General features: G+C 48.2%; 1 protein-coding gene across 1 annotated transcript in view; it reads left to right on the top strand.

Moving 5' to 3' along the window:
- Positions 1-26323, top strand: part of LOC144596886 (synaptojanin-2-like) — a 129821-nt gene extending 103498 nt beyond the window's left edge. The window contains exons 18-26 of the mRNA XM_078405752.1: positions 5565-5783; positions 7703-7781; positions 12713-12881; positions 13691-13825; positions 13919-14044; positions 16702-16817; positions 20703-20811; positions 21570-21730; positions 24782-26323. Coding sequence (XP_078261878.1) covers positions 5565-5783; positions 7703-7781; positions 12713-12881; positions 13691-13825; positions 13919-14044; positions 16702-16817; positions 20703-20811; positions 21570-21730; positions 24782-25429 — 1762 coding nt within the window. The 3' untranslated portion in view covers positions 25430-26323. The remainder of the gene's footprint in view (positions 1-5564; positions 5784-7702; positions 7782-12712; positions 12882-13690; positions 13826-13918; positions 14045-16701; positions 16818-20702; positions 20812-21569; positions 21731-24781) is intronic.
- The last annotated feature ends 291 nt before the right edge of the window (positions 26324-26614 follow it).

Here is a 26614-nt window from a genome sequence, read left to right as displayed (position 1 = left end):
GAAGGGGAAAAGATTTAATAGGAATCTGAAGGGTAACCTTTTCACACAAAGGGTGGTGGGTGTATGGAACAAGCTGCCAGAGGTGGTAGTTGAGGCAGGGACTATCCCTACTTATAGGAAACAGACAGGTACATGGATAGGACAAGTTTGGAGGGATATGGACCAAACGCGGGCAAGTGGGGCTAGGGTAGCTGGGACATGTTGGGTGGTGTGGGCAAGTTGGGCTGAGGGGCCTGTTTCCACACTGTATCACTTTATGACTATGACTGTCTAATATTTTGATTTGCAGCTTATTTTAGTCGAATCCTCCATCCAAACTATTAAATCTGTTCATTGATTGAAGCATATGGCAGTCAATGGGATCAAATGGGTTGGAATTCTTTGAGAAAGTAAACAGGAGGATAGACAAAGGAGAGTCGGTGAACAGTGTTAACCTGGATTTCCAGGCCTTTGATAAGGTGCAAAAGGTTTTGACAACGTCAATTGGGAGAGAAGGAACAGAGTTCTGTCAGTTTCCTCTTGTGCCTCTTTTAATAACCGTCATTCTCTCCAAGAGCCCCAATACCATCTCCTCCTTGACCTCTAACTGCTCTTGTACACCAGTAACAAAGCACACAGTGACAGAGTAACTCAGTGGGTCGGGCAGCATCTGTGAAAGATATGGATGGGCTGCGTTTCAGGTCTGGACCCTTCTTCAGACTGGCGAGGCTAGAAGAAGGATCCTGACCCGAAACCTTGAAACCCATGTCTTCCAGAGATGCTGCCAGACCCCCCACCCCGAGTTACTCCAGCACTCTGTGGGCTTTTTGCACGTTAGTATTCTCTCACTGTCCTCGGTCTGAAGAAGGGCCTCGACTCAAAATGTAGCTCCGTCTGGAAAGGGTCTCGACCCGAAATGCCACCTGTTCCTTTTCTCTAGAGATGCTGCCCGAGATGCTGTTACTGCAGGTTTTTGTGCCTCCCCTCAGTTTAATCAGTTCAGTTCTCTTCAGTTCAGTCATCTGCAGTTCCTTTTGTGCCTATTGGTGGCACGGTGGCGCAGCGGTAGAGTTGCTGCCTTACAGCGAATGCAACGCCGGAGACTCAGGTTCGATCCTGACTACGGGCGCCGTCTGTACGGAGTTTGTACGTTCTCCCCGTGACCTGCGTGGGTTTTCTCCGAGATCTTGGGTTTCCCCCCCACACTCCAAAGACGTGCAGGTTTGTAGGTTAATTGGCTTGGTAAAATGTAAAAATTGTCCCTAGGGTGTAGGATAATGTTAATGTGCGGGGATCGCTGGTCGGCGCGGACCCGGTGGGCCGAAGGGCCTGTTTCCGCGCTGTATCTCTAAATCTAAAAAATCTAAATCTAAAATCATAAAAATGGCAGAAAGGCATCAGGATACAATGTTGATCTGTTCCCACAGCCACAGGATTTAGTCTGATGGTGCAGTTTCTGACCAATAGTTTACGCCCACCCAACCCTCAAGGATTTTGGTCAAAGGCCACTCAATGATGGCCATGCCATTGAATGTCAACAGTAGGTGGCTAGATTGTGTCTTGTTTCTGTAGGGGGTCATTGCAGTGAATTTCATTTTAACCATTTATTGAGTTGAATCAGAAGGTTGTCCAAGTGTTGGTGAATAGAGGCTCCGATTCTATAATTTTCCCGCGAAAGAAAATAACTGCAGATGCTGGTCAAATACTTGTGTGGCATGGAACTGCAGATGCCAGTTTACACCGAAGATAGATACAAGGTGCTGGAGGAAAATTCTGGCCCAGCGATTTGAGTCTATCTTCGGTTTCAAATACTTTCTTGATATCAAGGAAAGTCATCTCTGGAATTCAGCTTAGTTTAGTTTAGAGATACAGCGCGGAAACAGGCCAATCGGCCCACCGAGTCCGCCTCGACCAGCGATCCCCGCACACTAAAACTATCCTACAATAGAGACAATTTACATTTATGTTAACCTACAAACAATAGGTGCAAGAGGAGGCCATTCGGCCCTTCGAGCCAGCACCGCCATTCAATGTGATCATGGTTGATCATTCTCAATCAGTACCCCGTTCCTGCCTTCTCCCCATACCCCCTGACTCCGCTATCCTTAAAGAGCTCTATCTAGCTGTACGTCTTTGGAGTAGGGGCGGAAACCGAAGATCTCGGAGAAAATCCACGCGGGTGACGGACTCCGTAAAGACAGCACCCGTAGTCAGGATGGAACCCGGGTCTCTGGCGCTGTAAGGCAGTAGCTCTACCACTACGGCACTGTGCCACCACAAGTTCTTTGATCCATACTTGTGCCAAGTCTGTGATGAGCTTGACAATGTCTTGGAAAAGTGGGCAATGGGCATTAGTGAGCAGGGTAGCAGTGGGTAAGTGCTGATTAAAGGGCTGTTGTTGAGGGTTTCCATCATTTTTTTAGATTTAGAGTTAGATTTAGAGATACAGCGCGGAAACAGGCCCTTCGGCCCACCGAGTCCGCGCCGCCCAGCGATCCCCGCACATTAACACTATCCTGCACCCACTAGGAACGATTTTTACATTTGCCCAGTCAATTAACCTACTTACCTGTACGTCTTTGGAGTGTGGGAGGAAACCGAAGATCTCGGAGAAAACCCATGCAGGTCACGGGGAGAACGTACAAACTCCTTACAGACGGCGCCCGTAGTCAGGATCGAGCCTGAGTCTCCGGCGCTGCATTCGCTGTAAGGCAGCAACTCTACCGCTGCGCCACCGTGCCGCCGTTGCTGGTATTGCGACTGATCTACTGGTGTTCCAATGTGGTCCCCTTTACATGGGCGAGACCAAGAATAGACTCGGCAACCATTTTGTCGAACGTTTGCGTTCAATCCAACAAGGCCTACCGGATCTCAATTGGGCCGCAATCAGCCATATTAGCTTCATCTTGTTTCTTGTTTTTGTGGCTAGGATATACCAAGGCAATTTTCCATATAACTCGATACATTTCTTGGGATCGGACACCACTTCTCCCATTGCTTCCCACCCTTATGGCTCGTTCTCTGGCTTGACTAAACAGAAAGGCCAGTCGGCCAGGCTGGCTGTGGTCAGGTGACTTGCCATTCAACACAAAGGGAAAAGATAGGAGTCAAACTGCACAGCATGCTGGCACGCATGAACTTTAATTTAGAGATACAGCGCGGAAACAGGCCCCTTCGGCCCACCGGGTCCGCGCCGACCAGCGATCCCCGCACACTAACACTATCCTACACCCACTAGGGACAATTTTTACATTTACCAAGCCAATTAACCTACAAACCTGCACGTCTTTGGAGTGCGGGAGGAAACCGAAGATCTCGGAGAAAACCCACGCAGGTCACGGGGAGAACGTACAAACTCTGTACAGACAGCACCCGTAGTGGGGATGGAACCCGGGTCTCCGGCGCTGCATTCGCTGTAAGGCGGCAACTCTACCGCTGCGCCACTGTGCCGCCCAACTTGCTGTTGTCTTGTCTGACACCCCTGATTCTCCCACCCATTTTACCATCCTCTTTTAAAGTCACAGCCTCCAATACTGGCACTGCAAGTGTGGGACATGATCACTGTGTTAGGAATAAGGCTGTTGCAGTAAATATTTATTTTTGCTTGATGAAGTCCATTAAATCATGTTTCTGTACACGGTTCAGAGATTCTGCAATACCTAGCAAAACCTTTGTTTTTTAAATTCCAGTGAGTACAGGGCCTCCAAATGTGGAAACTGCTTAATAAATGTAAATTGTCCCTGTTGGATATATCTATGAAGGAACTGCAGATGCTGGTTTAAACCGAAGATGTGCACAAAGAAACACATCCATCCTCATCCATGCATTCAACAAGCTAGAGTAACCCAGCGGGTCAGACAGCATCTCTGGAGAGAAGGAATATTGTGACATTTCGGGTCTCGACACATCCCTTCAATCCAGAGATGCTCTCTGACCCGCTGAGTTACTCTAGCTTGTTGGATGCATGGATGAGGATGGATGTGTTTCCACCAGATCAATTTAACCTGTGAATTTCCTTATGATTTCAGACATTTGGCCAGTCAATGTAGAGACTAATACAAACAGTGGCATTGAGTCCCACCTTGTGCCAGCTTGGGGATTAAGATACAATTCTATTGAGGAGCAGGGGGGGAATTTAACATGCAAACATATGTTCACAAGGTATAGGAGTAAAAATAGCCCATTCAGCCCATCGAGTCTACTCTGCCATTCAATCATGCCTGATCTCTGCCTCCTAATTCCATTTTCCTGCCTTCTCCCCATAACCCTTGACACCCGTTTTAATCAAGAATTTGTCTCTCTCTGCCTTAAAAATATCCACTGGCTTGGCCTCCACAACCTTCTGTGGCAATGAGTTCCACAGATTAACCACCCTCTGACTAAAGTATTGATTCACAAAATGCTGGAGTAACTCAGCAGGTCAGGCAGCATCTCAGGAGAGAAGGAATGGGTGACGTTTCGGGTCGAGACCCTTCTTCAGACTGAAACATCACCCATTCCTTCTCTCCTGAGATGCTGCCTGACCTGCTGAGTTACTTTTGATTTGTACCAGCATCTGCAGTTATTGTCTTATACTACCTCTGACTAAAGTAGTTCCTCCTCACCTCCTGTCTAAAAGAGCACCCTTTAATTCTGAGGCTGACCTCAGGTCCTAGACTTTCCCACCAGTGGAAACATCCTCTCCACATCCACTCCATCTATGCCTTTCATCATTCTGAAAGTTTCAATGAGGTTCCCCCCTCAACCTTCTAAACTCCAGCGAATAAAGGCCCAGTGCTGGCAAACGCTCATCATGTGCTAACCCAACTCATTTTTAGGTTGTAAAATGAAACTGGTTTATTTCACAGTATAGGAGCAAAGCGGTCCATCTGCAGTTGTACAGGGCCCTAGTGAGACCACACCTGGAGTACTGTGTGCAGTTTTGGTCTCCAAACTTGAGGAAGGACATTCTTGCTATTGAGGGCGTGCAGCGTAGGTTTACTAGGTGAATTCCCGGAATGGCGGGACTGTCATATGTTGAAAGATTGGAGCGACTAGGCTTGTATACTCTGGAATTTAGAAGGATGAGAGGAGATCTTGTCGAAACGTATAAGATTATTAAGCGGTTGGACCCGTTAGAGGCAGGAAACATGTTCCCAATGTTGGGGGGAGTCCAGAACAAGGGGCCACAGTTTAAGAATAAGGGGTAGGCCATTTAGAACTGAGATGAGGAAAAACTTTTTCGGTCAGAGAGTTGTGAATGTGTGGAATTCTCTGCCTCAGAAGGCAGTGGAGGCCAATTCTCTGAATGCATTCAAGAGAGAGGTAGATAGAGCTCTTAAGGATAGCGGAGTCAGGGGGTATGGGGAGAAGGCAGGAACGGGGTACCGATTGAGAATGATCAGCCATGATCACGGCGAATGGCGGTGCTGGCTCGAAGGGCCGAATGGCCTCCTCCTGCACCTATTGTCTATTGTCTATTGTCTATAATAGTTGTAAACGAGGCAGATTTTTGGTGGTGTATTGCCATGTTGATTTATCCATGTTGCCTTTAATATTGTTTCTTTTTGCACATTTTTAAAACTCTCTTCACGTTTCAAACATAGGCCTGTGTTAGGTGTCTTTGAGGTGAAAATTCAGGAGGTGGATATTCTTGCACGTGAACAAATATTCCAAGAAATTACATCTTCACAGGGCCCGTCAGATGCAACTGTGGTGGTATATGTAAAGGCACCAACCAGCGAACCAAGGGAAGAATTTCCAGATGACCTCAGCAGTGAAATCATTTATTGCTTTCAGAATCATGGCATTATTTTACTGGTCAGGTAAGTGTTCGACATCAGTCATAACTGTGCACGAAAATAATATTTATCATATCATATCATATATATATACAGCCGGAAACAGGCCTTTTCGGCCCACCAAGTCCGTGCCGCCCAGTGATCCCCGTACATTAACACTATCCTACACCCACTAGGGACAATTTTTACATTTACCCAGCCAATTAACCTACATACCTGTACGTCTTTATCACCTCATTCTTCCACTGCCACCCATCGAAATCGAGCTACTGGGGCAAAACTGAAAATCATTGATTATGAAGTTATTGCCAATGGAAAATGATGTCGGTCTCACTGAAATGTAAACAATGTCTGAAATGTTGAATCATCCACTTCATTTTGGGAATACTGCATTGTAATGCCTTGTTACTGAGGGCTATTCTTCAATTCTTGCTATTAGGGCGTGCAGCGTAGGTTTGCAAAGTTAATTCCCGGAATGGCGGGACTGTCGTATATTGAAAGACTGGAGCGACTAGGCTTGTATACACTGGAATTTAGAAGGATGAGGGGGGATCTTATCGAAACATATAAGATTATTAAGGGGTTGGACACGTTAGAGGCAGGAAACATGTTCCCAATGTAGGGGGAGTCCAGAACCAGGGGCTACAGTTTAAGAATAAGGGGTAGGCCATTTAGAACGGAGATGAGGAAAAACCTTTTCAGTCAGAGAGTTGTAAATCTGTGGAATTCACTGCCTCAGAAGGCAGTGGAGGCCAAGTCTCTGAATGCATTCAAGAGAGAGCTAGATAGAGCTCTTAAGGATAGCGGAGTCAGGGGGTATGGGGAGAAGGCAGGAACGGGGTACTGATTGAGAATGATCTGCCATGATCACATTGAATGGTGGTGCTGGCTCGAAGGGCCGAATGGCCTCCTCCTGCACCTATTGCCTATTGTTACTAAATTCCCATGGAGCTAGTTTAGAGATACAGCGCGGAAACAGGCCCATTGGCTCACTGAGTCCGCACCGACCAGCGATCCCCAAATATTACACACACACACACGGGACAATTTTACATTTGCACCGTCAATTAACCTACAGAACTGTACATTTTTGGAGTGGGGGAGGAAACCGAATATCTCGGAGAAAACCCACGCAGGTCAAGGGGAGAACGTACAAACAAGCACCCGTGGTTTAGATTTAGATTTAGAGATACAGTGCAGAAACAGGCCCTTCGGCCCACCGGGTCCGCGCTGCCCAGCGATCCCCGCACATTAACACTATCCTACACCCACTATCCTACACCAAGTCAATTAACCTACAGAACTGTACATTTTTGGAGTGTGGGAGGAAATCCAAAGATCTCGGAGAAAACCCACGCAGGTCACGGGGAGAACGTACAGACAAACACCCGTGGTCAGGATCGAACCCGAGTCTCTGGCACTGTAAGGCAATAGCTCTAACGCTGTGCCACTGCGCTGCCACCTATTGCTGCTACAGGTTATGGCTTATCATATCATATCTATACAGCCGGAAACAGGCCTTTTCGGCCCTCCAAGTCCGTGCCGCCCAGTGATCCCCGTACATTAACACTATCCTACACCCACTAGGGACAATTTTTACATTTACCCAGCCAATTAACCTACATACCTGTACGTCTTTGGAGTGTGGGAGGAAACCGAAGATCTCGGAGAAAACCCACGCAGGTCACGGGGAGGACGTACAAACTCTTTACAGTGCAGCACCAGTAGTCAGGATCGAACCTGAGTCTCCGGCGCTGCATTCGCTGTAAAGCAGCAACTCTACCGCTGCGCTACCGTGCCGCACTTTGTGTCAGGCTTAGCCTAAACCTCGCTCAAAGTAGTTGAAATGAATTGCTGCATTACATTAACGTGAGCCTCTGTTCTGACTTTGTCGTTGCACAAGACGGGGAGGTTTTTTAATCGTGCCATGATATTTGCACCAGGTTTGATCGTGGACAGATGCTGGTGACGTTTCAGGACAGTCGCACGGCTTTGAAAGTCTTGGAGCTGGATGGAAAGCAGGTAAACATGGCCCTGTGGCGAGGTTCCCATTGTGTTGGATTACAGTGATGGAGCATGTACACATGTTGAATGAATGAATGAATACATTTATTGGCCGAGTATGTACGCATACAAGGAACGTGCCTTGGTGCTCCGCTCGCAAGTAACAACACGGACGTACAGTAAACAATTACGAATAAAGCAAAAAACATAAAAACATTACAGTTTAAACGTGTGAGTGAAATAAACCAGAGCAAAAAGAGATTGCAGATTTTTGGTTTTACTACTCAAAAGTAGTTTAAAAAAAAAGCTGTTTTTATGTCTGGCTGTGGCTGCTTTGACAGTTCAGAGTCGCCTTCCAGAGGGAAGTGCTTCGAAGAGTTTGTGGCCAGGGTGAGAGGGGTGTTTGAGTCTGGGGGAGCAGAGAATGTTGCATCAGTTAATGCATCTTAGTTTAGTTTAGAGATACAGCGCGGAAACAGGCCCTTCGGCCCACCGGGTCCGCGCCGACCAGCGATCCCCGCACATTAACACTATCCCACACACACTAGGGACAATTTTTACATTTACCCAGCCAATTAACCTACAAACCTGCACGTCTTTGGAGTGTGGGAGGAAACCGAAGATCTCGGAGGAAACCCACGCAGGTCACGGGGAGAACGTACAAACTCCGTACAGGCAGCGCCCGTAGTCGGGATGGAACCCGGGTCTTCGGCGCTGCATTCGCTGTAAGGCGGCAACTCTACCGCTGCGCCACCGTAACTGCCCTAAAGGTCTCGGAGAAATTCCATCCGTCTGATGGAATGTGCCGGAAGGACCTGCAAGTGCTGGTTTTAAACTGAAGATAGACACAAAAAGCTGGGGTAACTCAGCGGGTCAGACAGCACCCCTGGAGAAAAGGAATGGGTGACGTTTCGGGTCGAGAGTCAGGGGGAAGGGAAACGAGAGATATAGATGGTGTTGTAGAAAGATGTAGAACAAATGAGTGAAAGATTATGCAAAAAAGTAACGATGATCAAGTATCATATCATATCATATCATATATATACAGCCGGAAACAGGCCTTTTCGGCCCACCAAGTCCGTGCCGCCCAGTGATCCCCGTACATTAACACTATCCTACACCCACTAGGGACAATTTTTACATTTACCCAGCCAATTAACCAATTGGCTGTGGGCTAGGTGCAAACGAGTGATACAGACAACAAAACTCTACCCTCTTTAAACCTTTTTATTTATAACTGCCGGCGTGACATCAACTGTGGCATCTGCCGTGACTAGGTTGGGGAGGGACTACAGAGAGAGAGAGGGGATGCAAGGGTTACTTGAAGTTAGAGAGATCAAATGTATTGGAAGAACTGTATGTGTGTGTGTGTGTGTGTGTGTGTGTGTGTGTGTGTGTGGAGGGCTTTTCCATATGTGGGAGATCTTGTTTGTCGGTGGGGGGGTCTAATGTTTATCCCAATCTGCTCCCAGCCCCCTTAACACCACATGGACACAGAAAGCTGGAGTAACTCAACGGGACAGGCAGCATCTCTGGATAGGAGGAATGGGTGACATTTCGGGTCGAGATCCTTCTTCTGAAGAAGGATCTCGACCCGAAATGTCACCCATTCCTCCTATCCACAGATGCTGCCTGTCCCGCTGAGTTACTCCAGCATTTTTTCACAGGTCAGACGTGATAGGAGCAGAAATAGGCCATTCGGCCCATCAAGTCTATTCTGCCATTCAATCATATAACATATATAACAACTACAGCATGGAAACAGGCCTGTCCGGCCCTACCAGTCCACGCCGACCATTCTCCCTGACCTAGTCTCATCTACCTGCTCTCAGACCATAACCCTCCAATCCCCTCCTATCCATATACCTATCCAATTTACTCTTAAATAATAAAATCGAGCCAGCCTCCACCACTTCCACCGGAAGTCCATTCCATACAGCCACAACCCTCTGAGTAAAGAAGTTCCCCCTCATGTTACCCCTAAACCTTTGTCCCTCAATTCTGAAGCTATGTCCCCTTGTTGGAATCTTCCCCACTCTCAAAGAGAAAAGCCTACCCACGTCAACTCTGTCCGTCCCTCTCAAAATTTTAAAAACCTCTATCAAGTCCCCCCTCAACCTTCTACGCTCCAAAGAATAAAGACCCAACCTGTTCAACCTCTCTCTGTAGCCTAAGTGCTGAAACCCAGGCAACATTCTAGTAAATCTCCTCTGTACCCTCTCCATTTTGTCGACATCCTTCCTATAATTTGGCGACCAGAACTGCACACCATACTCCAGATTCGGCCTCACCAATGCCCTGTACAATTTCAACATTACATCCCAACTTCTATACTCGATGCTCTGATTTATAAAGGCAAGCATACCAAACGCCTTCTTCACCACCCTATCCATATGAGATTCCACCTTCAGGGAACAATGCACAGTTATTCCCAGATCCCTCTGTTCCACTGCATTCCTCAATTCCCTACCATTTACCCTGTACGTCCTATTTTGATTTGTCCTACCCAAATGCAGCACCTCACACTTATCAGCATTAAACTCCATCTGCCATCTTTCAGCCCACCCTTCATGGCTGACCTCTCCCTCTTAACCCCTTTCCACTGCCTTCTCTCCATAACCTCTGACACCCGTACCATGGTTTGTATGTTAATATGTCGCAAGGCCTACAATTCCTGGTCCTGAGGCAAGGTTTGGATATTTTGTAATAAACACACATCCATCCTTGGCAGACTTACACAAAAACGATGCACGTTTTAATGGGCTGGAGGATTTTTGACCCATCTTATTTGCCCCAAAGCATCAACATGGAAAATCAAATCTCGAACATCATCACACCTCGCCAGGCCCTCGATGGGATTGAATTGAGGGGAAGTGCCATGGTATCTGGAGAGGCAGATTGAGATATGTGGAGAGATGAGAGCATTCTTCTCAGAGAAATGTGGATCGGTTACACACCTTTAAAATGACGAGGCTGTACAGATCTTAGAAGCTGTACAGATTCATATGAAGAAAGACTGGATAGACTAGGCTTGTACTCGCTGGAATTTAGAAGACTGAGGGGGGATCTTATAGAAACATATAAAATTCTTAAGGGGTTGGAGAGGCTAGATGCGGGAAGATTGTTCCCGATGTTGGGGGAGTCCAGAACCAGGGGTCACAGCTTAAGGATAAGGGGGAAGTCTTTTAGGACCGAGAAGAGAAAACATTTCTTCACACAGAGAGTGGTGAGTCTGTGGAATTCTCTGCCACAGAAGGTAGTTGAGGCCAGTTCATTGGCTATATTTAAGAGAGAGTTAGATGTGGCCCTTTTTGCTAAAGGGATCAGGGGGTATGGAGAGAAGGCAGGTACAGGTTACTGAGCTGGATGATCAGCCATGATCATATTGAATGGTGGTGCAGGCTCGAATGGCCGAATGGCCTACTCCTGCACCTATTTTCTATGTTTCTATGTTATAGATCTTAGAAACGCTTCCCCGAAGAGTGAATTATAAGAGGTTAGATGAGCCAGCTGATTTGTCAGAGTGACCTCCTGTTTTAGTTTAGAGATACAGAGCGGAAACAGGCCGTTCGGCCCACCGAGTCCGCGCCGACCAGTGATCCCCGCACATTAACACTACCCTACTCCCATTAGGGACAATGTTTACATTTACCAAGCCAATTAACCTACAAACTTGCACGTCTTTGGAGTGTGGGAGGAAACCGAAGATCTCGGAGAAAACCCACGCAGGTCACGGGGAGAACGTACAAACTCCGTACAGGCAGCACCCGTAGTGGGGATTGAACCCGGGTCTCCGGCGCTGCATTCGCTGTAAGGCGGCAACTCTACCGCTGCGCCACCGTGACCGCCCAGTTTTCGGGGTTGCTGCAGAGTGAGTGGAGGGCTGTTCGTTCAGAGGGGGAGAGGTTAGAGTAGGCAAGGGGAGCGGAAAAGTTGAGACGGTTGATGTCACGTCGGCAGTTAGAACTGAGAAGGTCCAAAGAGGGTGGAAGGCCGCCATGGGGAGCCCAAGAGGAGGGGGACCGTTGGAGAGGGGAGAAGGGGGTCGTCACTGGGTGGTGAGGACTCCTTCCCATAGAAAAAGGCGCGGAGGCGGAGGCGACCGAAGTAAAGCTCCACGTCGCGGCGGGCCCGGAAATCAATGGGCAACTCAACCCGAGACTTTGCCTATTCCTTTCCTCCAGAGATGCCATCTGACCCGCTGAGTTACTCCAGCTGTTTGTGTCTACGGTTTAAACCAGCATCTGCAGAGATTCCCACACACATCCTGTTTTTGCTTGACTCTATTTTGTGCGGAGAAGGATGAATTCAAATCCAAGGAATTGTTTGCTAATTGGAAGCAGAGTTCCATGTTGTGGTCATGAGTGGGTGATATTAAGCAGTCGTCATGTTGAGCAGTGCTACTGGTAACTAGGGGTGCCAAATTTCTCACTCCCAAATAAGGGACAAGGTGACGTCACCGCCCCGCGCCCCACGTGACCTCACCCATCGCCTTGCTCCACCAATGGCGGCTGCCCAGGCTGGGAGTCGGGTTGCTACGCAACCTCCGTTAGGCGGCGCCCCGGCCTCCGGGCCTACACTGTCTGGGTCTACAGCGGCCCCCTGGGCCTACAGTGTCTGGGCCTACAGTGTCCGGGCCTACACTGTCCGGGCCTACACTGTCCGGGTCTACAGTGTCCGGGCCTACATTGTCCGGGCCTACACTGTCCGGGCCTACAGTGTCCGGGCCTACAGTATCCGGGCCTACAGTGTCTGGGCCTATAGCGCCGTCCGGGCCTAAAATGGGACAAGGGCAGTCCCGTACGGGACAAACCAATTTAGCTCAAAATACAGGGTGTCCCGGCTAATACGGGACAGTTGGCAACCCTACTGGTAACCTAAAAGTGCCTAGGTGTGGCTTGTAGTTGTTCCAGCAATCGGGAAAATAAATGTGTTTTAATGTCTTACAGGTCAATGGCAGAGTGGTGAGTGTAAGACCTCGGATTAGGAACTGGCTGAATGACCTTCATGAAGAAATTAACATAAACAGGAACAGTATTGCCCCAATGTCTCCAACAGCAAATTCTTGCTTGCTTGAAGAAAGTTTTGATTTCAGCAGCCTGGATTATGACACTGAAGGTAGTTTAGCCGTGACAGCGGCATTCAGTAAATACGCTAACTAAAATGCAAACGTTTGTGGCTGCGGGTCAGGCTGCGGGTCAGGCTGAAGAAGGATCTCGACCCGAAACGTCACCCATTCCTTCTCTCCTGAGATGCTGCCTGACCTGCTGAGTTACTCCAGCATTTTGTGAATAAATACCTTCGATTTGTACCAGCATCTGCAGTTATTTTCTTAAACTTTCAACTCTCCTCTCTGAAGTAAATTGAAAAGAAAATTAAGCATCTTATTTCATTGTAATCCCATAACCTTCCTTTAAATTTTACGGTTATATTGTGTCTGTTGAAATAGATCACTATTGTTGAATTTAGAAGATTGAGGGGGGATCTTATAGAAACTCACAAAATTCTTAAGGGGTTGGACAGGCTAGATGCAGGAAGATTGTTCCCAATGTTGGGGAAGTCCAGAACAAGGGGTCACAGTTTAAGGATAAGGGGGAAGTCTTTTAGGACCGAGATGAGAACTTTTTTTTCACACAGAGAGTGGTGAGTCTGTGGAATTCTCTGCCACAGAAGGTAGTTGAGGCCAGTTCATTGGCTATATTTAAGAGGGAGTTAGATGTGGCCCTTGTGGCTAAAGGGATCAAGGGGTATGGAGAGAAGGCAGGTACGGGATACTGAGATGGATGATCAGCCATGATCATATTGAATGGCGGTGCAGGCTCGAAGGGCCGAATGGCCTACTCCTGCACCTATTTTCTATGTTTCTATGAAAGAGCTAATGTGCTATGTTGAAACATACCAAAGATACGTCCTATTCTGTTCCACAGGAGATATAGATGAAGATTTGGATGAAACTGTTCCTCAGCACCTGCTGCTAACAGGACACCACAAAACTGCACCAGAAGCATTTGCAGAATCTGTTGACTTTTTGTTGAACAGACCTCCTCACCCAGAAATGGCTGGTAGGTAACGACTTTTAAGATGATCAAAGTGAATGCCTTGGTCATTTTCCTTGCAGGAAAGCTAACCAGCTTTGCCCTTTTATGACATCCTAGATGACGTGGAAAGTGTCAGGAAGAAACCGGAGTCAGTCCAGGGCGGAATCCGCCCACGATCGGCGAGCAGATCGATGTCAGTGCCTGACCGACCTCAGCCTCCTCAACGGCCGCCTCCCCCAAGAAGTAAGACTAGGGTAGCTGGGACATTGTTGGCCGGTGTGGGCGAGTTGGGCCGAAGGGTCCGTTTCCACAATGTATCAATCTATGACTCTTAAGTCGGGGCTGGTACAGCAAGTCAAGGGAGTGAAATCAGCTAAACTTTCAACTCTTAAGGTATTTATTCACAAAATGCTGGAATTTAGAAGGATGAGAGGAGATCTTATCGAAACGTATAAGATTATTAAGGGGTTGGACACGTTAGAGGCAGGAAACATGTTCCCAATGTTGGGGGAGTCCAGAACAAGGGGCCACAGTTTAAAAATAAGGGGTAGGCCATTTAGAACGGAGATGAGGAAAAGCTTTTTCAGTCAGAGAGTTGTGAATCTGTGGAATTCTCTGCCTCAGAAGGCAGTGGAGGCCAATTCTCTGAATGCATTCAAGAGAGAGCTAGATAGAGCTGTTAAGGATAGCGGAGTCAGGGGGTATGGGGAGAAGGCAGGAACGGGGTACTGATTGAGAATGATCAGCCATGATCACATTGAATGGCAGTGCTGGCTCGAAGAGCCGAATGGCCTCCTCCTGCACCTATTGTCTATTGTCTATTGTAACTCAGCAGGTCGGGCAGCATCTCTGGAGAGAAGGAATGGGTGACTGTTCTTAAATGGTGTTTCTTAAATGGTGGGATAGTCCCAGCCTCAACTACCTCCTCTGGCACCTTGTTCCACAAACCCACCACCCTTTGTGTGAAAAAGTTACCACTCGGATTCCTATTAAATCTTTTCCCCTTCACCTTGAACCTATGTCCTCTGGTCCTCGATTCCCCTACTCTGGGCAAGAGACTCTGTGCATCTACCCGATCTATTCCTCTCATACTTTTGTATACCTCTATAAGTTCGGGTCGAGACCCCTTCTGCAGACTTGAGAGTCAGGGGAGAGGGAGACACTGAGACGAGGAAGTGCGAGGTGGGAAAACAAAACATCAAAGGGGATGCGGGTCAAGGAAATATGTGGAGGAGATTGTAGTTAGCTTGGGGAAGGTGACAACGAAGCATACAGAAAAAAAATTTAATCAGGGGGACAGTCAGACTGGTCGGAGAACTAGGAAAGAGGAGGTGATGGAGAGGGGGGGGGGATGCAAGGGTTACTTGAAGTTCGAGAAGTCAGTAGTCATACTGCTGGGTTAGACAATAGACAATAGGTGCAGGAGGAGGCCATTTGGCCCTTTGAGCCAGCACTGCCATTCAATGTGATCATGGCTGATCATTCCCAATCAGTACCCCGTTCCTGCCTTCTCCCCATACCCCCTGACTCCGCTATCCTTAGGAGCTCTATCTAGCTCTCTCTTGAATGCATTCAGAGAATTGGCCTCCACTGCCTTCTGAGGCAGAGAATTCCACAGATTCACAACTCTCTGACTGAAATTTTTTTTCCTCATCTCAGTTCTAAATGGCCTCCCCCTTATTCTTAAACTGTGGCCCCTTGTTCTGGACTCCCCCAACATTGGGAACGTGTTTCCTGCCTCTAACGTGTCCAGCCCCTTAATAATCTTATACGTTTCGATAAGATCTCCTCTCATCCTTCTAAATTCCAGTGTATACAAGCCTAAGCTGTCCAAAAAAATATGAGGTACTGTTCCTCCAATTTGCATTGGGCCTCAGTCTGACAGAGGAGGAGACCCAGGACAGAAAGGTCACCGTGGGAATGGGAGGGGGGGGGGGGGGGGTTAAAGTTTTTAGCGACCGGGAGATCAGGCGGACTGAACGGAGGTGCTCAGCCAAACGATCGCCGAGCCTGCGCTTGGTCTGACTGATATATTGGAGTGAGAGCTGTCCAAGAGTTGAAACGAAGAACTGCAGATGCTGGTTTATACCAAAGATGCAGTAACTCAGCGGGTCAGGCAACATCTCTGGAGAAGTGGATGGGTGACATAGAAACATAGAAAATAGGTGCAGGAGTAGGCCATTCGGCCCTTCGAGCCTGCACCGCCATTCAATATGATCATGGCTGATCATCCAACTCAGTATCCCGTACCTGCCTTCTCTCCACACCCCCTGATCCCTTTAGCCACAAGGGCCACATCTAACTCCCTCTTAAATATAGCCAATGAACTGGCCTCAACTACCCTCTGTGGCAGAGAATTCCACAGACTCACCACTCTCTGTGTGAAAAAAAACTTTGTCATCTCGGTCCTAAAAGACTTCCCCCTTATCCTTAAACTGTGACCCCTCGTTCTGGACTTCCCCAACATTGGGAACAATCTTCCTGCATCTAGCCTGTCCAACCCCTTAAGAATTTTGTAAGTTTCTATAAGATCCCCCCTCAATCTTCTAAATTCCAGCGAGTACAAGCCGAGTCTATCCTTTCGGGTCGGGACCAGAGATGCTGCCCGACCGCTGAATCGCTCCAGCACTTGAAGTCCACCGAAGAGCAATCTCAGTCCCGTACCGGGAAGAGCGTTCACGTCGCGGCCCTGTTTCCACCAATCTTCCCACCACCACGCACAAGAAGCACAAGACGCCATTGTGTGCAGAAGCCGAGAAGTGTGTTCGGCTCTGGCTGAACCGTTTCTAATCTTGTGACGTGTGCTCGATAAGAAGAAGTCCAATACCAACCACTATTGCCCACGTAACCCACTAATTGTCTTTTGTTGACCTTGCATTAATTCCATCCTTATTTTCCAGCTGTGCCAAAAATGAAGAAATCTGCGTCTGATATTTTGCACCCGTCTGATGACGGCTGTTTTCAGGCCTGTACCTTCAGTGCAGTGCAGAATTATCCACCGGCAATCCAGCTGTCTGTAAGTAATCCAAATTGAAGTTCATCAGTGCACCATCTCTGGGAGCTCACTTGACCCATGGAGCATTTGAGGCTTCTGTGGAAGAGTGGGTTAGTTCACTCATAATCCTGCTCTTGCTTCTAAGCAGTGTATATATCTTCAGTTTTCCAGTGGGGGGGGGGGGGGGGGGGGGGAGGGATGGAGAGAGAGAGAGAGAGAGGGAAAGCGAGGTTTACTTGACGTTTGAGAAACCAAATTCATACTGCCCAAACGAAATATGAAATGCTGTTCCTCAATTTGCGTTTGGCCTCTCTAACAGTGGAGGAGGTCCAGGATGGAGAGGTCAGGATGGGAATGGGCCATCACTTTGGCAACCGGGAGATCACTTAGGCCAAGGCGGACTGAGCGGAGGTGTTCAGTGAAACGATAGGCCGGTCTACGCATCGTCTTGCCGATGTATAGGAGTCCACACCTGGAACAGTGGATACAGGAGATGAGGTTGGAGGAGGTGCAGGTGAACCTCTGCCTCACCTGAAAGGACCATCGGGTTCCTTGACCATCGGGATCCATCGAGAGCCTCATCCATAATGGAAGACGGGATCCCCCGTTTCCTAAAGAATGAGGACTGATCCGATGCTCTTGTGTGGAACACCTCATCCCGGGCGCAGATGCGGCGTAGACGGAGGAATTGGGAGTAAGGGGATAGAGTTTTTTACAAGACACAGGGTGGGAAGAAGTGTAGTCAAGATAGCTCTGGGAGTCAGTAAGTTTGTAGTAGATGTTGGTCACTAGTCTGTCTCCTGTGATGGAGATGGTGAGATCCAGAAACGGGAGGGAGATGTCGGAGATGGTCCGAGTAGATTTAAGAGCAGGATGGAAATTAGTGGTGAAATTGATGAAGTCGGTGAGTTCTGCATGGGTACAAGAGGTAGCACCAATGCAGTCGTCGATGTTGTCGAGGGAGGAGGTAGAGGAGGTATAAAAATAGAGGTGTTGTGAAAAAGCTGAGAAAGAAAATTCCGAGGAAGTGACTTGGACCTGAAATGTAGACTCTATTTTCCTTTGTGCAGATGTGGCTCCAGTTGCTGAATATTTCCAGTATATTTGATAACTAGTGATGCCAAACCTCTGTCAGCCTCCTTGAAAAATAATCTAGTTGAGATGTTAGTTCCGTTTCATCCTGTACGAATAGCATGATTTCATTATTGTCAGTAGTTTGTTATTCCAGCGTTCAAAGCTGTGCAGTTTATATTTTATCATTCCCTTTCATTGTTTGAATATCCAATTTAGTTCAATTGACTCTGTTTAATTACTGAAGAATGAAATATTGGCACATGCAGTTATTTCTTCTCGGCAGAATCCCTCAGAACTGTGAACGTCTCTCCTTAAATTTCCATAGTCGCTCCATAGTGGAATGTTTGGAATGTAATAGTCATTCTGTAGTGGAATGACTACGTGAACAGCTAAAGAGTGAAAAAAATACAGGGTTCAGTTTAGTTTAAAGATACAGCGCGGAAACAGGCCCTTCGGCCCACCGGGTCCGCGCCGCCCAGCGATCCCCGCACATTAACACCATCCTACACCCACTAGGGACAATTTTTACTTTGCCCAGCCAATTAACCTACACACCTGCACGTCTTTGGAGTGTGTGAGGAAACCGAAGATCTCGGAGAAAACCCACGCAGGTCACGGGGAGAACGTACAAACTCCGTACAGACGGCGCCCGTAGTCGGGATGGAACCCGGGAATTAACCTAGTGAACCTACGCTGCACTCCCTCAATAGCAATAATGTCCTTCCTCAAATTAGGGGACCAATATTGCACACAATCTCCAGGTGCCGTCTCACCAGGGCCCTGTACAACTGCAGTAGGACCTCCTTCCTAAACTCAAATCCTCTCGCAATGAAGCAACATGCCATTGGCTTTCTTCACTGCCTGCTGTACCTGCATGCTTACTCTCAGTGACTGATGCACAAGCACACCCAGGTCTCATTGCACCTCCCCTTCTCCTAATCTGACACTATTCAGATAATAACCTGCCTTCCTGTTCTTGCCACCAAAGTGGATAACCTCTCATTTCTCCTCATTACACTGCATCTGCCCACTCACCCAACCTATCCAAGTCACCCTGCATCCTCATAGCATCCTCCTCGCAGCCCACACTGCCACCCAGCTTTGTGTCATCCGCAAACTTGGAGATGTTACATTTAATTCCCTCGTCTAAATCGTTAATGTATATTGTAAACAATTGGGGTTCCAGCACCCGAGCCTTGCAGTACCCCACTAGTCACTGCCTGCCATTCTGAAAAGGACCCGTTAATTCCTACTCTTTGCTTCCTGTCTGCCAACCAGTTCTCTATCCATGTCAATACCCTACACGTACAGGTTTGTAGGTTAATTGGCATGGCATAGTCCCCAGTGGGTGCAGGATAGTGTGAGTGTGCGGGGATCGCTGGTCGGTGCGGACTCGGTGGGCTGAAGGGCCTATTTCGATTTTAGATTTAGATTTAGAGATACAGCGCAGAAACAGGCCCTTCGGCCCACCGAGTTCGCGCCGTCCAGCGATCCCCGCACATTATCACTATCCTACACACACTAGGGACAAATTTTACATTTACCCAGCCAATTAACCTAAAACCCTGCACGTCTCTGGAGTGTGGGAGGAAACCGAAGATCTCGGAGAAAACCCACGCAGGTCACGGGGAGAACGTACAAACTCCGTACAGACAGCACCCGTAGTCAGGATCGAACCTGAGTCTCCGGCACTGCATTCGCTGTAAGGCAGCAACTCTACCGCTGCGCCACCGTGCCGCCCTGTTACTGAATTGCAAGTTACTGAAGAGGATTCTGAGGGATAAGATATATATGCATTTGGATAAACGGTTTCCACACTGTGTTTCTAAACTAAACTGAACTAGAAAACTAAAGTCAGACATGTGAGGTTTGCTTTAAAACAGAAGAAGAAAGGCATGAGTTTTCTGAGGATTGACTTGATGGTTTGTTGTAAGGAATGACATAAAGTGAAATCCTGGTGCGAGTTGTATTATGAATCTGCATCACTTGTTCGTGCAAACATTGAAGGCAAGTTCATGCCAGAAATACTGGGAAACTAAATTCCAGTGCTGATGGCAGTGTGAATGTGAGCATTGATAGCAATTCCCAGGGAGTTGGGGTTACTTGTTCAAAAGCAGAAAAAAAAAAAGGCAGGAGAGGTAGATGTTGGGCAGATGGGAGAGATGATGAAAATAAGGTGGCGCAGCGGTAGAGTTGCTGCCTTACAGCGCCGGAGATCCAGGTTCGATCCCGACTACGGGTGCTGTCTGTACGGAGTTTGTACCTTCTCCCCGTGACCTGCGTGGGTTTTATCTCCGAGATCTTCGGTTTCCTCCCACACTCCAAAGACGTGCAGGTTTGTAGGTTAAATAAGAAAATAACTGCAAATGCTGGTACAAATCGATTTATTCACAAAATGCTGGAGTAACTCAGCAGGTCAGGCAGCATCTCGGGAGAGAAGGAATGGGTGACATCACCCATTCCTTCTCTCCCGAGATGCTGCCTGACCTGCTGAGTTACTCCAGCATTTTGTGAACAAGCAGGTTTGTAGGTTAATTGGCTCGGTGTATGTGTAAATTATCCCTCGTGGGTGTCGGATAGTGTTAATGTGCGGGGATCGCTGGTCGGTGTGAACTCAGCGGGCCGAAGGGCCTGTTTCAGCGCTGTGCCTCTAAACCAAACTAAAGACATGTGAAACCAAAATATTAAAAGGTGTTTATGAATAGTTACTTATAATCAGTGTGGAGGAAATGACACTTTAAATGTGATCATGCTGCCCACGAAGGTTGAGTTCCTTATTGTGCTGTTGAGAACGTAATAGTTTCATGAGAAAATATAATCTTGTTTCCACAGACATCTCCAAGAACAGGTATAAGCAAACCATATAACGTGAAGCAAATCAAAACAACGAGTGCAGCAGAAGCAGAACAGGCAATAAAACATTTAATGGAGAATAAATCGGGTAAGTACATTTTTTGTTTTTTAGTTTAGTTTAGAGATACAGCCTGGAAACAGGCCCTTCGGCCCACCGAGTCCACACCGACCAGCGATCCCCGCACATTAACACTATCCCACAGGGCGGCACGGTGGCGCAGCGATAGAGTTGCTGCCTTACAGCGAGTGCAGCGCCGGAGACTCAGGTTCGATCCTGACTACGGGCGCCGTCTGTACGGAGTTTGTACGATCTCCCCGTGACCTGCGTGGGTTTTCTCCGAGATCTTCGGTTTCCTCCCACACTCCAAAGACGTACAGGTATGTAGGTTAATTGGCTGGGCAAATGTAAAAATTGTCCCTAGAGGGTATAGGGTAGTGTTAATGTGTGGGGATCGCTGGGCGGCGCGGACCCGGTGGGCCGAAGGGCCTGTTTCTGCGCTGTATCTCTAAATCTAAATCTAAATCTAAAAATCTAAAACTATCCTACACACACTAGGGACAATTTTTACATTTATACCAAGCCAATTAACCTACAAACCTGCACGTCTTTGGAGTGTGGGAGGAAACCGAAGATCTCTGAGAAAACCCACGCAGGTCACGGGGAGAACGTACAAACTCTGTACAGACAGCACCCGTAGTCGGGATGGAACCTGGGTCTCCGGCGCTGCATTCGCTGCAAGGCAGCAACTCTACCGCTGCGCCACCGTGCCCGCCCCATTGTACATTCACAGGCATGAACCTGCTCACACACACACCATTGTTTATGAACCTTGCTTTGTTTTCCAGGAGCGGAATCTCTGGAAGGCACACTAACCCCTTTCCCGCTACATCAAGTTCCACAGCACCTTACAACCTCTTCACTTCCTCGTAGCCTGCAGAATAATTTGTCCATTTCTTCAAAACCACCCGTTCTTTTACCTGTGGGAATACAACTGAAAGATCATTTGGTGAGTTGGCTTTCTCTGCAACATTCTTTGTATCCATTGAAATTAATGTTTTTAATCTATAGACAATAAGTGCAGGATTAGGCCATTCGGCCCTTCGAGCCAGCACCACCATTCAATGTGATCATGGCTGAACATTCTCAATCAGTACCCCGTTCCTGCCTTCTCCCCAAACCCCCTGACTCCGCTATCCTTAAGAGCACAAGGATATGGCACTCCATTTCAGTTTAGTTTATTGTCACGTGTACCGAGGTACAGTGAAAAGCTTTTGTTCTGTGCTAAACAATCATCGGAAAGACAATACACGATTACGATTGAGTCATTTACAGCGTACAGATACTAGGGGTTGCCAACTATCTCACTCCCAAATAAGGGACAAGGTGACGTCACCGCCCAGCGCCCCACGTCACCTCACCCAGCCAGCGGCCACGTGCTCCCGCTCCACCAATGGCGGCCACCCGGGCCGGGAGGCGGGTTGCATTTTCATGGAAATAAATTACTTTTTCACATAAATTATCACATCTGCCTCAAATACTAAAGACCTTTCCACAGAAAGGTTCGGAACATGATATATTGGTCCCTCCATTCACTTACCTCCCCCCACCCCCCCCCCCCCCCCCCCCTTCATAAAATATTCAACGCAGACAACTCTTTGCGGCCATCTTGTTTGGGGGAGCGGGGAGGAAAGGGGAGAGGGAGCCACTGACCCCGGGCGGCCCTCCTGCCAGCGGCCATCTTGTTTGGGGGAGCGGGGAGGAAAGGGGAGAGGGAGCCACTGACTCCGGGCGGCCCTCCTGCCAGCGGCCATCTTGTTTGGGGGAGAGGGGAGGAAAGGGGAGAGGGAGCCACTGACCCCGGGCGGCCCTCCTGCCAGCGGCCATCTTGTTTGGGGGAGCGGGGAGGAAAGGGGAGAGGGAGCCACTGACCCCGGGCGGCCCTCCTGCCAGCAGCCATCTTGTTTGGGGGAGGGGGGAGGGAAGCACAATTAAAGTCGTACGTGCCCCATTGTGACGTCACACGCTGAGCACCTTTAAGACGTCGGTTAGAAAGGTGATTTTAAAACTTAAAAATCTCTCTAACTTTAAAAATATAAGACCAATTTAAATAAAACATTTCATTAACAGTCGCCAGGACAATGGTGATTAAGGTGGTGCTAAAATTGTGGCGCTATCATTTACCGTTTTGGCTGTAGGTCCACATGTCCACAAGCAAATCTCAGAAATACATATATATATATATACAAGAAGATAGATAGAGAGAGAGAGATAGAGATGATAGAGAGATGATAGAGAGAAAGATAGAGACAGATAGAGACAGATAGACAGATAGAGACAGATAGAGACAGATAGAGAGACAGATGGAGAGAGAGAGAGAGAGAGAGAGAGAGAGAGAGAGAGAGAGAGAGAGAGAGAGAGAGAGAGAGAGAGAGAGAGAGAGAGAGAGAGAGAGACAGACAGACAGAGAGACAGACAGACAGACAGAGGGGCAGACAGAGATACAGATAGAGAGACAGATAGAGAGACAGACAGACAATCAATATATATTTACAACCCTCAACAACTTCTCCTTTGACTCCTCCCACTTCCTCCAAACCAGAGGCGTAGCTATGGGCACTCGCATGGGCCCTAGCTACGCCTGCCTCTTTGTCGGGTACGTCGAACAATCCCTGTTCCAGACGTACACTGGCCCCATCCCCGAACTCTACCTCCGCTACATCGACAACTGCATTGGTGCTACCTCTTGCACCCATGCAGAACTCACTGACTTTATACACTTCACCTCCAATTTCCATCCTGCCCTTAAATATACCTGGACTATCTCTGACATCTCCCTCCCGTTTCTGGACCTCACCATCTCCATCACAGGAGAAAAGCTAGTGACGGACATTTATTACAAGCCCACCGACTCGCACAGCTATCTGGACTACACTTCTTCCCACCCGGTCCCCTGCAAAAAGTCTATCCCCTACTCCCAATTCCTCCGTCTACGCCGCATCTGCACCCGGGATGAGGTGTTTCAGACTAGGGCTTCCGAGATGTCCTCGTTTTTCAGAAAACGGGGCTTCCCCTCCTCCATTATAGATGAGGCTCTCACTAGGGTCTCTTCTACATCCCGCAGCTCCGCTCTTGCTCCCCATCCCCCCACTCGCAACAAGGACAGGATCCCCCTCGTTCTCACCTTCCACCCCACCAGCCAGCGGATCCAACATATCATCCACCAACATTTCCGTCACCTACAACAGGACCCCACCACTGGCCATATCTTCCCATCCCCTCCCCTCTCTGCGTTCCGCAGAGACCGTTCCCTCCGCAACTCCCTGGTCCACTCGTCCCTTCCTACCCAAACCACCCTAACCCCGGGCACTTTCCCTTGCAACCGCACGAGATGCAAGACCTGTCCCTTTACCTCCCCCCTCAACTCCATTAAAGGACCCAAACATTCTTTCCAGGTGAGACAGAGGTTCACCTGCACCTCCTCCAACCTCATCTATTGCATCCGCTGCTCTAGATGTCAACTTATCTATATCGGCGAAACCAAGCGCAGGCTCGGCGATCGCTTCGCTGAACACCTGTGCTCGGTCCGCATTAACGCAACTGATCTCCCAGTGGCCCAGCACTTTAACTCCCCCTCCCATTCCCAGTCTGACCTCTCTGTCATGGGCCTCCTCCAGTGCCATAGTGAGGCCCGCCGGAAATTGGAGGAGCAGCACCTCATATTTCGCCTGGGCAGTTTGCAGCCCGGTGGTATGAACGTCGACTTCTCCAACTTCAGATAGCTCCTCTGTCCCTCCCTTCCCCTCCTCCTTCCCAGAGCTCCCTCTATCTTCCTGTCTCCACCTATATCCTTCCTTTGTCCCACCCCCGACATCAGTCTGAAGAAGGGTCTCGACCCGAAACGTCACCCATTCCTTCTCTCCCGAGATGCTGCCTGACCTGCTGAGTTACTCCAGCATTTTGTGAATAAATCGTTTTGTACCAGCATCTGCAGTTATTTTCTTATAATATATATTTACAATGTATTCAAATGTTTAAAACCCTGCTCTTTCTTCCACAGTACTGTAGTTCAGAGGCTGCAAGCAATAATGGATCAGACTCGTGTACAATGGCCACATCACATTCTGACCGTCTTGAAAAACCACCATCATTGTCTTGCTTAAGTATTTCAGAAAGGATCAAACAGGTATCCCCTCTGATGAAACACAAGGCCACACACGATAAACCGTGTACCAGCCTCAGAGCTTCACACGGACCTGGCAATAATCAAGGCCCAAATGCAGAGGACACAACATTTGGACCAATTGCACCTCCACGAAGAAGGAAGAACGCACCCACATATCCCCCGGATAACCAGGGTACCCTGATAAAATCAATGGACAGTAATGCAACATCGAACCTTACACATGGGTCTGACTGTACTCAGGAGCACTCGAAACGGAGCAATATCAATGTTTCATTGAGCAATCGCTGTAAGCTTCTGCAAGACACTGACCCTTCCGATTCCAACTGCTCCACAGAAGACTCTCATCTTCCAACCAGAGCTGGGCATAAAAGCGATCATCACGTAGACCAAACCTACTTCAACCAGTTTAGAAGTGATCGAAAAAAGAAAGCATTACACCAGACGACAACATTGCAAATGAGACACGGTCAAGAAGACTCGAATGTTAGCTCAGACAAACGTGTTACATCAAAGGATTTGTAGCGAACTGTGACACAACAGCCTCCTAACCACAGCTTCATTCACTCACCTTTCCTAGATCATATCACAGTTTAGTTTAAGGATACAGCACGGAAACAGGCCCTTCGGCACACCGAGTCCGCACCGACCAGCGATCCCCGCACACTATAACACTATCCTACACACACTAGGGACAATTTTACACTTATACCAAGCCAATTAACCTACAAACCTGCACGTCTTTGGAGGGTGGGAGAAAACCAAAGATCTCGGAGAAAACCCACGCAGGTCACGGGGAGAACGTACGAACTCCGTACAGACGGCACCCGTAGTCAGGATCGAACCCGGGTCTCTGGCGCTGTAAGGCAGCAACTCTACCGCTGCGCCACCGTGCTGCCCTGACACAGAGTATCCAACTGTAGACAATCATTTTCTGATTACCTGTAAGCAACCAGAAAATATATTCAGAAGATCCAAAGATTTACAGAACCGACTTAAAGAACAGTTCTCCACAATTCTCAACACATTTTCAGTTACGTTGTAGCTCAACCTTATAATCAAAGTATAGGGCACGACTGCACTCACCAACTAAGGCACCTTTAAGAACACTGCACACTGACGAACTCGAATTACAGAAACATAAACGGGGTACTGATTGAGAATGAACAGTTTTATAAAATTTGCAGGATGGTTTCATGAATTTGATATAGCACTAACCTAAATATATTAGCGGGAAAAAAGCTGAGAGAAACTTCAGACTGAAGAAGGGTCTCGACCCGAAACGTCGCCCATTCCTTCTCTCCCGAGATGCTGCCTGACCTGCTGAGTTACTCCAGCATTTTGTGAAATAAATGCCTTCGAAAGAAGTTTATTTATAACAGGAGGGAAATTGGTCTGCCAACAGTCATAAAACACAAGATACGTGAAATTAAAGTAATTAACATGAAATTCAATCCTCGTATCTTCTTCTTCTTGCGTGTGGCATGCACAGCCTAAAGTTGTAGGCCAAGGGTAGACATCCAGGCCAGGCAGCATCAGTTGCTGGGTGGATGGCCTTGATGCCACCAGGGAAAAGCCTCAGTGAGCCGTCATTCACCATGTGTGGGATGGTCTGGTCTGGATATCCGCAGTCACAAGCAGGGCTGTCTGTCTGTCATCCCCCACTTGTGCAGGTGATGGGCTGTTCTTGCATGGAGGGTGCGGGTCATG

This window comes from Rhinoraja longicauda, chromosome 9 (genome assembly GCF_053455715.1).
Source record: "Rhinoraja longicauda isolate Sanriku21f chromosome 9, sRhiLon1.1, whole genome shotgun sequence".
Lineage (NCBI taxonomy): Eukaryota > Metazoa > Chordata > Chondrichthyes > Rajiformes > Arhynchobatidae > Rhinoraja > Rhinoraja longicauda.
Note: the sequence above shows the minus strand (reverse complement) of the source record. Positions and strands in the feature narration are given on the sequence as shown.